This window comes from Cricetulus griseus, chromosome 3, assembly GCF_003668045.3.
Source record: "Cricetulus griseus strain 17A/GY chromosome 3, alternate assembly CriGri-PICRH-1.0, whole genome shotgun sequence".
Classification (NCBI taxonomy): Eukaryota; Metazoa; Chordata; class Mammalia; order Rodentia; family Cricetidae; genus Cricetulus; species Cricetulus griseus.
Window position 1 is genome coordinate 181094815 of NC_048596.1, and position 12453 is coordinate 181107267.

Below are 12453 nucleotides of genomic sequence, written 5' to 3' on the forward strand. Positions count from 1 at the left end.
CTCTCTCTGTGTGTGACAGTGTATCTATGTATGTGTGTATGTATGTGTGTTGTTGGAGTCTGTTGAAGTTTCTCCTTACCCTCACCCTCACCCCCACCCCCAGGGTCTGGAGATACTATGAGGTTCGTGTCACATACTCAGGACATCTGTGAATATGTTTGACTGTGAAGTGTGTCCTGGAGGTGGGAAGGGAGCATCAGAAGGTCCAGAAATGTCCAGGAGCAGAACACCTAATTCCTGTCTCCCCGAGTACCTGTCCATGTAAGGAAGGCTAATTCTAACTTGCACAGGTCCACAAGAATTCTTTGGTGCATTTAGACACAATCATTCTCCTTCATCTTCCACATTATTTATTTATCTTTTGACTTTATTGTTGTTCTTAAACTTTTTCTAAGCCCTCTATTAAAAACTCTATCATCTTTCTTCCACAATACAAAGTTAACAAATGGTGCTCAATCTGCCTCTGTGTTGCCATAAAGAATTTTATCTCTGTTGTTAAAGAGCTCTATTCCTCCCTCTCCAAATCTTCATGCTCCCAAGCCCCCTGAATACTAAAAACCTGTGCCATCCTACTATACTAGCTTTTACACATTTCACTCATTGCCTAGGTGGCCAATCCTAGGAAATTACCAAAATGATGATTTCTGCAATGTCAGTCAGGATGCAGAGAGAGTTGAGGATGAACTTCAGCTGGAATCAGGAGTTAGGCAGAGAGAAAAGACCTTCCTTTGAGTGCAAGAGAGTTGATGCCTGGGATTTCCACAAGGCAGTGGTTCTCAATCTGTGGGTCATGACCTCTTGAGGAACAAATGACCTTTTCACAGTGGTCACATATCAGATATCCTGCATATCAGATATTTACACTATAATTCATAACAGTAGTAAAATTACAGTTATGAAGTAGCCACAAAATAATTTTATGTTTCAGGGTCGCCACAGCATGAGGAACTATATTAAAGTTACAGCATTCGGGATATTGAGAACCGCTGCACAAGGGTCTGAAAGCATTGTTGAACTGTTGCATACAGGCAGAAGAGCCAGAATTTGTGTCTTCCAATGAAACTAGCATGACCTCACAGGAAGTGTACTTCAGATACTAAGATCAACACAAGTGACAAGTGACACTGAGAGTGGACTCACTACTCTGTGAGTCTTGACAGCACAGAGGAGTCTATCTTGTTTCTTTTTTGTCCTTTAAGACAGAGTTTCTCTGAGTAGCTTTGGAGCCTGTCATGGAACTTGCTCTGTAGACCAGGCTGGACTCGAACTCACAGAAATCTGCCTGCCTCTGCCTCCCAAGTGCTGGGATTGAAGGTATGCGCCACCCCTGCCTGGCCAGAGGACTGTTGAGGATGAGTTCACACTTAGAGCTACTGCCCTTTCATTTCTTGAATGTGTTTCTATTCACAGAAGCCCTGTGGCTCTTCCTGTTACAGCTTTCTGCTCCCCGATCTTCAGGTCCACAACCACATTGTGTTGTGGAGTAAAAGCCAGGGATTAGGGTGATCATGTTCAAGGACAGCGATCCTGGTATACCAGAAGGACTTCTCATGCTATGTAGAGTCTATCACAGAGACCAGAGAAGGAGCAGAAACCACAGAGTGGCTTTGCCCAGTCTACTGCCTATTGGCTTCTGCCTTATCAATTCTCCTGCAATAAGAACTTTGCCCCGATCAACCAAATTTCAACACCTACACCCTGAAAGGTATAAATTCCTGCATGGGCAAGGCCTTCCTGTACTATTTCCTGCAGAGAGACTGTCATCCCTTAGCAGCACAGACCTAGGCCTGAGATTCAACCATGCCACTCAATAGTTTTCCTGGCTGGCTGTATGCTGTGTCCTGTGGGCTCCTGCTTCTCCTCCTCCACGTGCATGGTGAGACTGTCTAAGTGATCAGAGGGGATCAGGATTAGTGCTGTCCCAGTTCTGAAAAGTCGGAGGCTGAACTTGTGGGAGGGACGCACCAGGGAGGGAGGAGCTGTGGGGATGACAGATGAAATTGTGGATGTGTGCACCCTCTAACACCCCCACCAAAGTCCACAGGGTGGGCCCTGTGGCACATGAGAATCAGATATGTGTGAGATTACCATGTACTGAGGAGTCAGCAGGAACAGAAGAGCAGCAGGGACATGTCCCTCCTCTGTATGTGGTTGTGGCAAGACCTCCTACTGATCTTGGCTAATGGCAATAATTCATTCATAATGCCAAGAGCCTCAGACCCTGTCACCTTGATGACTGGAGAAGTGCCCTATCAATTTACAGAGGGCCAACAGTCAAGGTTCCCACTACTAGATAATCCAGTAGACCTCATCTTCACATCCCATAGCTGAACTGAGAGAACCCAGGTTACCTTTCCCATGTACTATGGTGACAATGATGTAGGAATTTCGAAGTGTGTTGACAGCTGATGGCATCTCTCCACCTACAGGACAGGACTCAGCAAGTCCCATCAGGAACACACACACAGGGCAGGTGAGAGGAAGCCTTGTCCATGTGAAAGACAGAGATGTTGGTGTCCACACCTTCCTGGGAATTCCCTTTGCCAAGCCACCTGTAGGATCACTGCGCTTTGCTCCACCTGAGCCCCCTGAGCCGTGGAGTGGTGTGAGAGATGGGACCTCCTATCCAGCCATGTAAGTTTTGGGACCCAGGGAACCTCAGGCCTGAGCTCTAGGCCACACTGCAGTGCTTCCTCCATCTCAGCTCTAGAGCATTTCTCTGTGTGCTAAGGGCAGTCTCCAGTGCATTTTTTTTCTGATGGATATGCTGTTTACTTAAAATAACTGTGCCAGGCTCCTGACTGAGAGCTGTACTGCAGTGAAGAGCAGATACTAAAGCCGTTCTTCTCAGTCACTGAGACCATCCATTGTCCAGGTGCCTTTGACTAAGAAATAAGTACATACGATTTCCACTGGGGACTATGTGGAAGAAAGAGGTACTTGAGAGTCTGGAGTGAGATTAAGAATATGTCACTGCACTATTTATTCTGTAATTCCCATGTGGTCATGGCATATCTTGAACTAACTGTCTTCCATTTTCACCAGGTGTCTGCAGTCTGATATAATGACTATAGGGGGAGCAAAGGAAATGAATCTGTTAATGCATCCGGTGTCTATGTCTGAAGACTGCCTGTATCTCAACATCTACACACCAGCTCATGCCCATGAAGGTTCTAACTTACCAGTGAGTGTCAGATTGTGGTCAACTGGGAAGAGTATGTTTATTCCTCTGGAAGACTGGAAGGGACAAAGTAATTCTGAGTTCCATTGTAGTTTACACCCTGATTAGTAGTCTTAATTTATTGGGTTCAAGAAGGTCATCTCAGCCATGGTAAGATGCTTAAACCTGGGTATGTGTCTCAGCACACTGGTGCTCTGAGATGTAAGAGGCTTTAAATATTTGTTTATACTAAGAATTCTAACTTGAAACTGGCAGACCCACTTTGGTGCATGCTCAGGCGCTGCATATTGACGTCACCAAAATTTCTAGCTGCAGGTTATCTGTTGTGCCAATGGGATCTGATGGCTCTTCTGGTTAGCAATCAGGAAAGACACTCATGGAGACACTCCTATATTCTCTGCTTTGATGGTCAGAGAGTGATGATAACATTGTATCTAGAGCCATTAATCCATGCTGAGATATCCTTTTTGGGGAAGTGGGAATGGAAATATGCTTATAGGACTAGAGTAGCCCATCTGTGGACCATATCCTGAGATCCTGAGCAGATCTGTGTGTGTCAACTTGAATTGAGGCAAAGCAGTGGGTAATCTAATAGGCAGTCCTGTTGACCTTTGACTGGCTATGGGCCTCCTGAGATCTGTGTTGATATCTCCAGGTGATGGTATGGATCCACGGTGGTGGACTGGTTATAGGAATGGCTTCTATGACTGATGGATCCATACTGGCAGCTACTGAGGATATAGTAATGGTTGCTATCCAGTATCGTTTGGGCATCCTTGGCTTCTTCAGGTGAGTCTGGGACTGGGGTGTGTAATGGGGTCTGAGTTGAACATGGACAGACCTGTGATCCATGTCCCTTCCACTTCACAGCACTGGAGACGAGCACGCCAGAGGCAACTGGGGCTACCTGGACCAAGTGGCTGCCTTACACTGGGTCCAACAGAATATTGCTTCCTTTGGAGGCAACCCTGGCCAAGTAACTATTTTTGGTGCCTCTGCAGGAGGCACAAGTGTATCTTCACTTGTTGTGTCACCCATGTCCAAAGGACTCTTCCACAGAGCCATTATGCAGAGTGGAGTGGCCCTGCTGCCTGACCTTATCTCTGAGAAGTCCGAGGTGGTCTACACAGTGAGTGCCCTCAACAGCACCAGCCCCTACTTTGATGTTTCAGTCCTTGTCTCTGGTTCTTTGTTATTCTGTTAAGTAAGGAAAACAAGGATCATGGGAAATAGCTTCTTTCCTTTATTTCTGAAGCATAAATTTAGATCCACCCCATTTTGCTTTATGTCTGCTAAGTATGTTATTTGAAAGCCAAGCTGTGCCCAGTGGATTCCATCATTGGCAAAACCAAGTATGCATGGTTTCCTAGTTTGCTTCTTATTGCTGTGATAAAGACCCATGACCAAACGCTACTTAGGGAGAAAAAAAGGTTTATTTCAGCTTCCAGTTTGTAGTCCATCTTGAGAGGAGGATGAGTATGAACTCCAGTTGGTACTAGAGGCCAGAACTGAAGCCAAGACCAGGGAGGAACACTGCTTACTTGCTTGATACCCATGGTTTCCTCAGTTTGCTTTGCTATGCACCCAAGGGCACCTGCCTATGGGTGGCACTGCTCACAGTGTGATGGGACCTTCTCCATCAGCAATTTACCAGGAAAAAGCCAAGAACTGTCTATTGGCCAAACTTATAAGGCATTTTTCAGTTGAAGTTCCTTTTTCCAGATGATTATGGCTTTTGTCAAGTTGAAAAATATATCTAACTGGGACATGTGGATTAAGGGAAAGGGTCAGTTGGTAAAAAATACTAGTTATGCAAGTATGAAGTCCCAAGTTCAAATCCCCAGAGCACACATAAGACTATTGGTGGTAATATGTGTCAGCAAACCCAGTGCTCCTATGCAGAGATGGCAAGAGGAGACAGGAGTCCCTGGAAGGTCATAGTCCAGTTAAGCTAGTGTAGACAAATGAAAAGAGTGGGTAAGGTGACAAGTGACACCTGAGGGTGTTCTCTGACCTTCACATGCAAAATATGACACACCATACCTATTATCACACATGAATACCACCAAAAAGAAAAAAGAAAACAAATGTGCAGGTAGAACAATCCCTCCCCCGCTGTCAACCCTGAGTCACAGAAAATGTGAACAATTCCACTTTAGTCCTTTCATACACAGGAAACATAGGATGTGGTATTTAAGGGCAATGACATCCACTTGGAACAAGGAGACTCTGCTCACTGATGGGAGGGATGAGCCAACCATTACCTGTTCCATTTACAGACGGTGGCCAACCTATCAGGATGTAAGGCTGAGGACACAGAGGCCCTGGTACACTGCTTACGAGACAAGAGTAAAGCAGAGATTCTGGCTATCAACCAGGTTGGAAGAATTGTGTGACTTGGCGGACCTGATCACCAGGATGTGGGATTGTCAGTACTTACTACTGGAACCAATTAACTGGTCTGCATGGTTTGGTGTCGTTTTAGGACTGTCTGCAAAATGAAAGATAGGCTAATTTTGATGTTTCGTCTGGAGTGAAAAATTGCATTCTGAGATGAAATAGTAAATGAGGAAATACTGTGTATATTCAGTGGGCATCAGAATATTTATGTGGTTTATCTTCATCACTGACTCTTAATGCCCCATAGGTCTTCACTATGACCCCTGGTGTGGTGGATGGGATGTTCCTACCTAGGCACCCTCGGGAGCTGTTGGCCTCTGTGGATTTTCACCCTGTCCCCAGCATCGTTGGTATTGACAGTGATGAGTTTGGCTGGGGAGTCCCAATGGTGAGACCTTGTTCTAATCCCCTGGGAACTTAGCCTAAAATGATAGGTAATGGGAACTCAGATACACTAATCTAGGTTCAACCCATCATATACTTAAGACTCTCCTCTATCTGCCAGTTCATGGGCCTTGATCATGTCATAAAGAATATAACCAGAGAGACCCTGCCAGATGTTCTGAAGAGCACAGCAGCACACATGGTGAGAGACATTGGCTCCTGTCCTGATAGAAAAGATTCCCATATATTCTTCTCAGATACCATGCCCAGAAATAAAGACCAGTGTCTGAGTGTGTTTCTGTGTGAGCTCTCTCAAAGCTTGTACCTTTTTACCTATACTCTATTTCATCTCTGGCCAAAGAAGCTGCTTCCTACCAATCCAAGACCCTGTCTAATACCAACCACTCTTCCCGATTCCTCCTGGTGTAGATGCTGCCTCCTGAATGTAGTGACCTGCTAATGGAAGAGTACATGGGGGACATTGAGGACCCCCAGACCCTCCAAGCACAGTTCAGAAACATGATGGGGGACTTCATGTTTGTGATCCCTGCACTCCAAGTTGCACATTTTCATCGTGAGTACATATTTAATAAGACCTAGTGCAGTCGGGAGCTCAGAGTTGTGGGTTCCAGATGAGCTCTGTGTGTCCAGACTTAACCTATGTCGTCATCAAGTCTCTGATACCAGGCAGCTGGAGACACTTACCTCAGTAAATCCTTACGAATAGAGCAAATGAATTGGTATCTTATCCAGTATAGAGGAAGAAATATGTTAGTTACACTTGCTGTCTTGCCAAAACTGCTCATCTGGGAATGCCAGGGTCACTGTTTAACAAAAGGTTTCCTGTAGCCAATGATCCAGCGTGGAGCTCACCACTCAACTGTGATTCCAGATAACTTTAGAGCAAACTTTCTTGACACCAAAGGTTAGGTGGGAAAGCTCCATGTGAGAGATCATTATGTCAACATGTCCCCACTCCCAGGTTCCCATGCTCCTGTCTACTTCTATGAGTTCCAGCACCAGCCAAGCTACGTCAAGCATGTCAGACCATCCCATGTGAGGGCTGACCATGGTGATCATGCTGCCTTTGTCTTTGGCTCCAACCTCTGGGGCATGAAACGTGAGTCTTCCTCGTTTTTCATGAGCTCAATGTAGCCTCAGATGAGGTCCTGAAGGATTACTGAGATCTCAGTGCAGTTGAGGAGCCTGAGGCTCTGGGATAGAACAAATCAAGACAAAAAAAAAAACAAATAAACAAAAAACAAAAACAAACCATCAAAAAACCTACCAGCATTAGAAAATAAATCTTTCCTAGTCTAGCTTGTTCTAAAAGGAAAGAGAGAACACTGGGACAGGAATGAACCAGACAGAATTCAAGTAGAATCTTGGATGGATGCTGGGTTCTGAGTGATGAGGGAAGAGAGTTTAAACCAGGCCTAGGGTTCAGGTTCAGGCTGTGGTTGCTATAATAGAGCATGAGCTGCACCTGCATGAGGTAACTGGGACATGGACCCTTCTGTCTGCAGTTGACTTCACTGAGGAGGAGAAACTGCTAAGCAGGAGGATGATGAAGTACTGGGCCAACTTTGCAAGACATGGGTGAGAACATGCCCCTCCCTCAGCCTCCTCTGGTTTTTGTCTCCATCCAGGACTCCCATTTGGGTGTGCCTCATTAGCACACATGATCCTTAATTACACCATAGTCTTCTCCAACCCAGGGCACACTTAGGCAGGTATCTTCTAGCTTTCAGTTATTGCTCAACCCACAGAGACCCGGTGGGTTAGTCACAATATTGTCATACTATACTTTAGATTTTCCCACTGAGAAAGAGACACAAAACCAGCCAGCTTCCCTTGCTTCATATGGGCCAGACACTATTAGATGACACTTGTATGTTATATCAGTAGATCAGTCCTTCTGTATCCTCAGGACCTTGGCCAACTCATCCACTGCTCTGACCTAAATCAAGGATCAGGTCTTGAATGAGACTGACCTCACCCTTACCTGTTGGTGGCATATCCACAGGAATCCCAACAGTGAGGGTCTACCCTACTGGCCTGAGTTGATTCATGATGACCAGTATCTAAAGTTGGACATTCAGCCTGCTGTGGGCCGAGCACTGAAGGCCACCAAGCTGCAGTTCTGGACAAAGACTCTTCCCCAGAAGATCCACGAGCTAATGGGGGCTAAGGACAAGCACGCAGAGCTTTAGTGCCCTGTGACAGGAAATGTGTGTGGGGTTGAGGGCAGATGGGGTCATCCTGAGGTTACAAAGTGCATTTATTTATCTTTATTTGTTCCAACACTCACATAGGCATTTCGAACATCAGGATTTGCCCTTTCAGTCATGTATGAGGAACCCTCTGTGTGTTATTCATCCTTCTGGACACACTTTATTAAAATAAATACTCTCATAACCGAATGAATGTGTGAGCCCCAAAGTTCCCCCATCTTAACACTTCACTACAATTAGGCTCTTCCTTCCACTCTCCCTCTTGCCCTCCGTCCCTCCCTCCCTTCCTCCCATCATCTTCTCCCAATGCTCTCTCTCCTCTTTTCCAAGCCTCAGACCCTCTTCAAATGAAACAGAAGCTTCAGGCACTGTTCACTACAGGAAATCCCATGTCCTCTCTCAGTGAGTTCATGTTTCCATGTATTTCTAAGTTGCCAATAGAAAATCTGATTTCCCCAAGCTGTATTGCCCTCATAAGTTCACAATGCTGTTTCCAATAGATAAAAAAATCACAAATTGGACTCTTAGTGTCTTTGGCCTCAGATGTTTGCAGGCTGAGACAGGAGGATTACATAAGCCCAGGGCAAGATAACAAGACCCACATCTCAGAAGCAAAACAAAACCATAACCTCAGTAACTTATAAACAATAACAAGTTACAGTTTGTAGATTGAGAAATCCTTGCTAAAGACACCCACAGATGTGTGGTGAGAAACAAGTCTTTCTCTAGAGGTCTCAAGGGTTACGTCTTACGCCCTCTGCTGGTAGAATGTGTAAACAATGGCATTCCAAGGACAACATTAGGTCCCTGCTGACTTGAAATGTGGGCAGGGAAGATCTTCCTGTTAGTGAAACTGACCATGCAGGTTGTTTCCATTCTCTATGTAGAGCACTTATTGACATTCCTACTGCTCTCATGCCTCTGCTTTACAGTCCTCTATATACTCACTTCCCACAGGAAGTCAGAATATGTTTTAGACTTTTAATAATTAACTCTTTTTTAGTAGTTTGAGTGTGGATTGTTTTTATGGGGCTAGGGATTGATTTTAGTATTTGTGTATGTTAGGCAAGTGCTCTACCCATGAACTATACCATCAGACTGATTAAAAACAATCGGTCTCTTTTAGGTGTATGGTTTAGTAAGTCTGAGAATATTCTCAAGGCATCACCTGTCACCATATCAGACTTAGAACAGTCCTTCCTCCCCCACCAAAGACTTTCCTCTGGCCCCTTTGCTGCCATTCACTTTTGAACCTGTCTCAAAACATTACTTTACCTTGGTATATTGGGACTTGTCTCCAATGAGATTTAAGTAGAATGTTTTGTGACTCTCTATTTTACATGTGACTCTTCACTTTACATGAAGTTTCTGTTTCCTTTTATTGTAGAACTGTGCTGTCCAACCGTGCACATGACACATTCTATTCACTTACCCTAACTATGAATATCTGCTTATTTTCACTTGTTTATTGTTTTTTTTTTTTTGCTTATTTGCTCTTCTTCTTCTTCTTTGGACAAGGTCTCTATGTAGCCCAGGTATGCACTCAACTCATGATATCACTGCCTGCATGGTTAAAGTATAAGCATGAGCCTCCACTCCTAGGTTTTGGTTTTAATAAAGTTGTGTGAATAGTCTCACAAATGATTTCATATGATCACATGTACTCCATTTTTGGATTTACAAGCCAGAGCATGATTGTCTAGTCATGAGACACATGTAGTAAACATTTCAAGAAGTTGTAAGATTAGGGGCGTAACTCAGGAGTTGAGAGCTTGCCCTTTATGTACAAGGGCAAAATAAAATAAATGAAGTTCAGAACATATATTTGCAGTCCTTTGTACTTAGAGGTCTGAGGATAGGAATCACAAGTTAAAAATGTCTGAGCTATAGAGAAAGATCCAGGCAAGGCTGAGATATTTAGTTATGGTTTCTCTCCACATAAGAAGTACAAAAGTGATTAAAAACTAATTTCAATGAATGGTTTACCAAAGGGGGAAGGAAGAGGAAAAGAAGAAGGAAGAAGGAGTAGGAAAAAGAAGAAGAGGAAGAGAAATAATGATGTCAGAAGGAGACTATGGTGGAAGTTTGGGGGTTCTGGGGGTTACTGGGGTGTAGGGTTGCACATGACACATTGTATTAATGCCTGAATTTACCAAAGAATAAAAATGTCCCGTGTAGTTCAGTGGCACAGTTATTATCTGACAGGTGTAAAACCCTAGATCTGATTCTGTCCCTTCTTTAGAAGTTTTGGGGTAAATCTCTACAGTGGTGATAGTTGACTGTCAAATTTCCATATCCGTTTCTTCCCAATCACCAAGTTTTCTCATATCTACAAATGATTTATAAAACTTCTAATGAGCTACAACCCAGCTGTCTTCATCAGTTCAGCCAATAGCCAATTCAGTTCTCTGATAGGTATCTGTGGTTCAGCTCCTTGAAAGACTGAAGCCAGAGAGTGTAACGATAAATCTAGGCAGGGCTAGGAGAGAAGGAGGATTCTGGGAACTATAGTAGAGAAGTCTTGTGATCCAGGCAGGAAATGGCATAGCAGGCAAACTCATAATATAAGCAGGGACAAGCAGTAAATTGCCCCCTTTCCCCTCCTCTCTCTGGGAGCCACCATATGAGCCTGATAAGGGAGGACGCATGATGCCGGCATCCTCGATCAGATAAGTTCTTATAAAATACATAGATTAGTAGATATGGTTGATAATTAAGACTGAGCTAGCAAGTAAGAAATCCTAGTCATTGACCAACAACACTATACCTAATATTAATTTTTGTGTGTTATTCCGGGTGCCCACGTGGTGGCAGGGCTCAGGCAGCTTAGCAGAAAGATTTATCATTGCAAGAGAGTTTTGTTATCTTAGGAGCTAAAGGACTACCAGTTGTATATACAAACACTGCATCTCAAGAATATATGTTATGGAATTGGGAGCACAGGAAGAGGGGGGAGGGAGCTAGGAGAACAAGAAGGGGAGAAGAGTAGGGATGCAGAGGACATGAGAGAGAAGAAAGGTTGAGTCAGGAGAAGAATAGAAGATAACAAGAATGGAGATACCATAATAGAGACATTTTAGGTTTACAGAGAAATCAGTACTAGGGAAATGTCTGGAGATCTACAAAGATGACACCAGTTAACAATCTAAGCAACAGAGGAAAGGCTACCTTAAATGCCCTCCCATGATAATGAGATTGATGACTGACTTATATGCCAGCTGATAGCCCTCATCCAGCAGCTGGTGGAAGTAGAAGCAGACACACACAACTAATCAATGAACTGAACTGGAATCTAGATGCAGAGAAGGACGAGTGTAGAGCAAAGGAGTCCAGACAAAACCCACAGAAATATCTGACCTGAACTTCGGGGAACGCTTGCTCCCCAGACTGATAGCTGGGATACCAGCACAGGGCTGATCCAGACCCCAGGAACATGGGTCTCAGTGAGGAAACCTCAGAAATCTACAGGACCTCCTGTAGTTGTTCAGGTGTGGACTTTTGGTGCCCATTCCACATAAAGGAATACCCCTGAGCAAAGACACACGGAGGTGGGCCTAGGCCCTATCCAAAAGGATATCATAGATTCTGATGACACCCAATGGAAGGCCTCACCATCCAGGGGGAGCAGAACGGATATGTGATAGGTAGGGTTTTAGTTGAGGGGGAGCTGGTAGAGGAGGACAAGAGGGAGAAGGGAAATGGGATTGTCATGTAAAACAATATTGTTTCTTTTTTAAACCTTTTAAACGACGCTTTTATTTATTTTGTAGTATGAGCATACAGGAAACAAAACACAAGAAGCCAAGAACAGTCTCCCAGTCACAAGCAGCTCAGCTTGCTGTGTCCTTCTAGATGCTGCAATGTACATACATTTAGGGAATTGAGATTATACAGTATGTATCAAGCTTTCCCCCACAATGTGAATATTCACCAACTAAAATCCCACGATACATGAGTATTTTGATAACCAAGAATACACCATGCCATCTCAATCTGTCAGACAAAACTGTAATCCTGTCTTCCTTGGTAACAAAAATTTCATAGAAGACAAAAATGGCAGCAGGCTTCTAGATAGAAGTACTGGTGAAGTTACAATTAAAATTCTGCATTCCCTCAATGTTCAGCTTATAAGGAAACACAAAGCAACAGACCAACTAAGTACAGCATTCCTAAGTTTATCACCAGATCTATATACTAAAATGTGAAGGTGTGTTCCTGCTCAATAAATGTATTCCTGTGGAGCACTGAAGACTC

The 12453-nt window shown here is 44.1% G+C and overlaps 1 protein-coding gene across 3 annotated transcripts; it reads left to right on the top strand.

The window, feature by feature from the left end:
- Positions 1-1800: 1800 nt before the first annotated feature.
- LOC100764594 (liver carboxylesterase-like) lies at positions 1801-8178 on the top strand. 3 transcript variants are annotated; one of them, XM_027405763.1, is made up of 12 exons: positions 1801-1876; positions 2430-2634; positions 3046-3184; positions 3837-3970; positions 4052-4310; positions 5461-5559; positions 5829-5977; positions 6098-6167; positions 6395-6539; positions 6948-7085; positions 7492-7564; positions 7992-8178. In XM_027405763.1, the coding sequence occupies exons 1-12, from the start codon at positions 1801-1803 to the stop codon at positions 8176-8178; spliced, it is 1674 nt and encodes a 557-aa protein (XP_027261564.1). The 3 variants fall into 3 exon arrangements, with proteins under 3 accessions (XP_027261564.1, XP_027261563.1, XP_027261565.1); XM_027405762.1 differs by having other exon boundaries at positions 5829-5969; positions 6087-6167; XM_027405764.1 differs by lacking the exon at positions 5461-5559 and having other exon boundaries at positions 5829-5969; positions 6087-6167.
- Positions 8179-12453: the final 4275 nt, after the last annotated feature.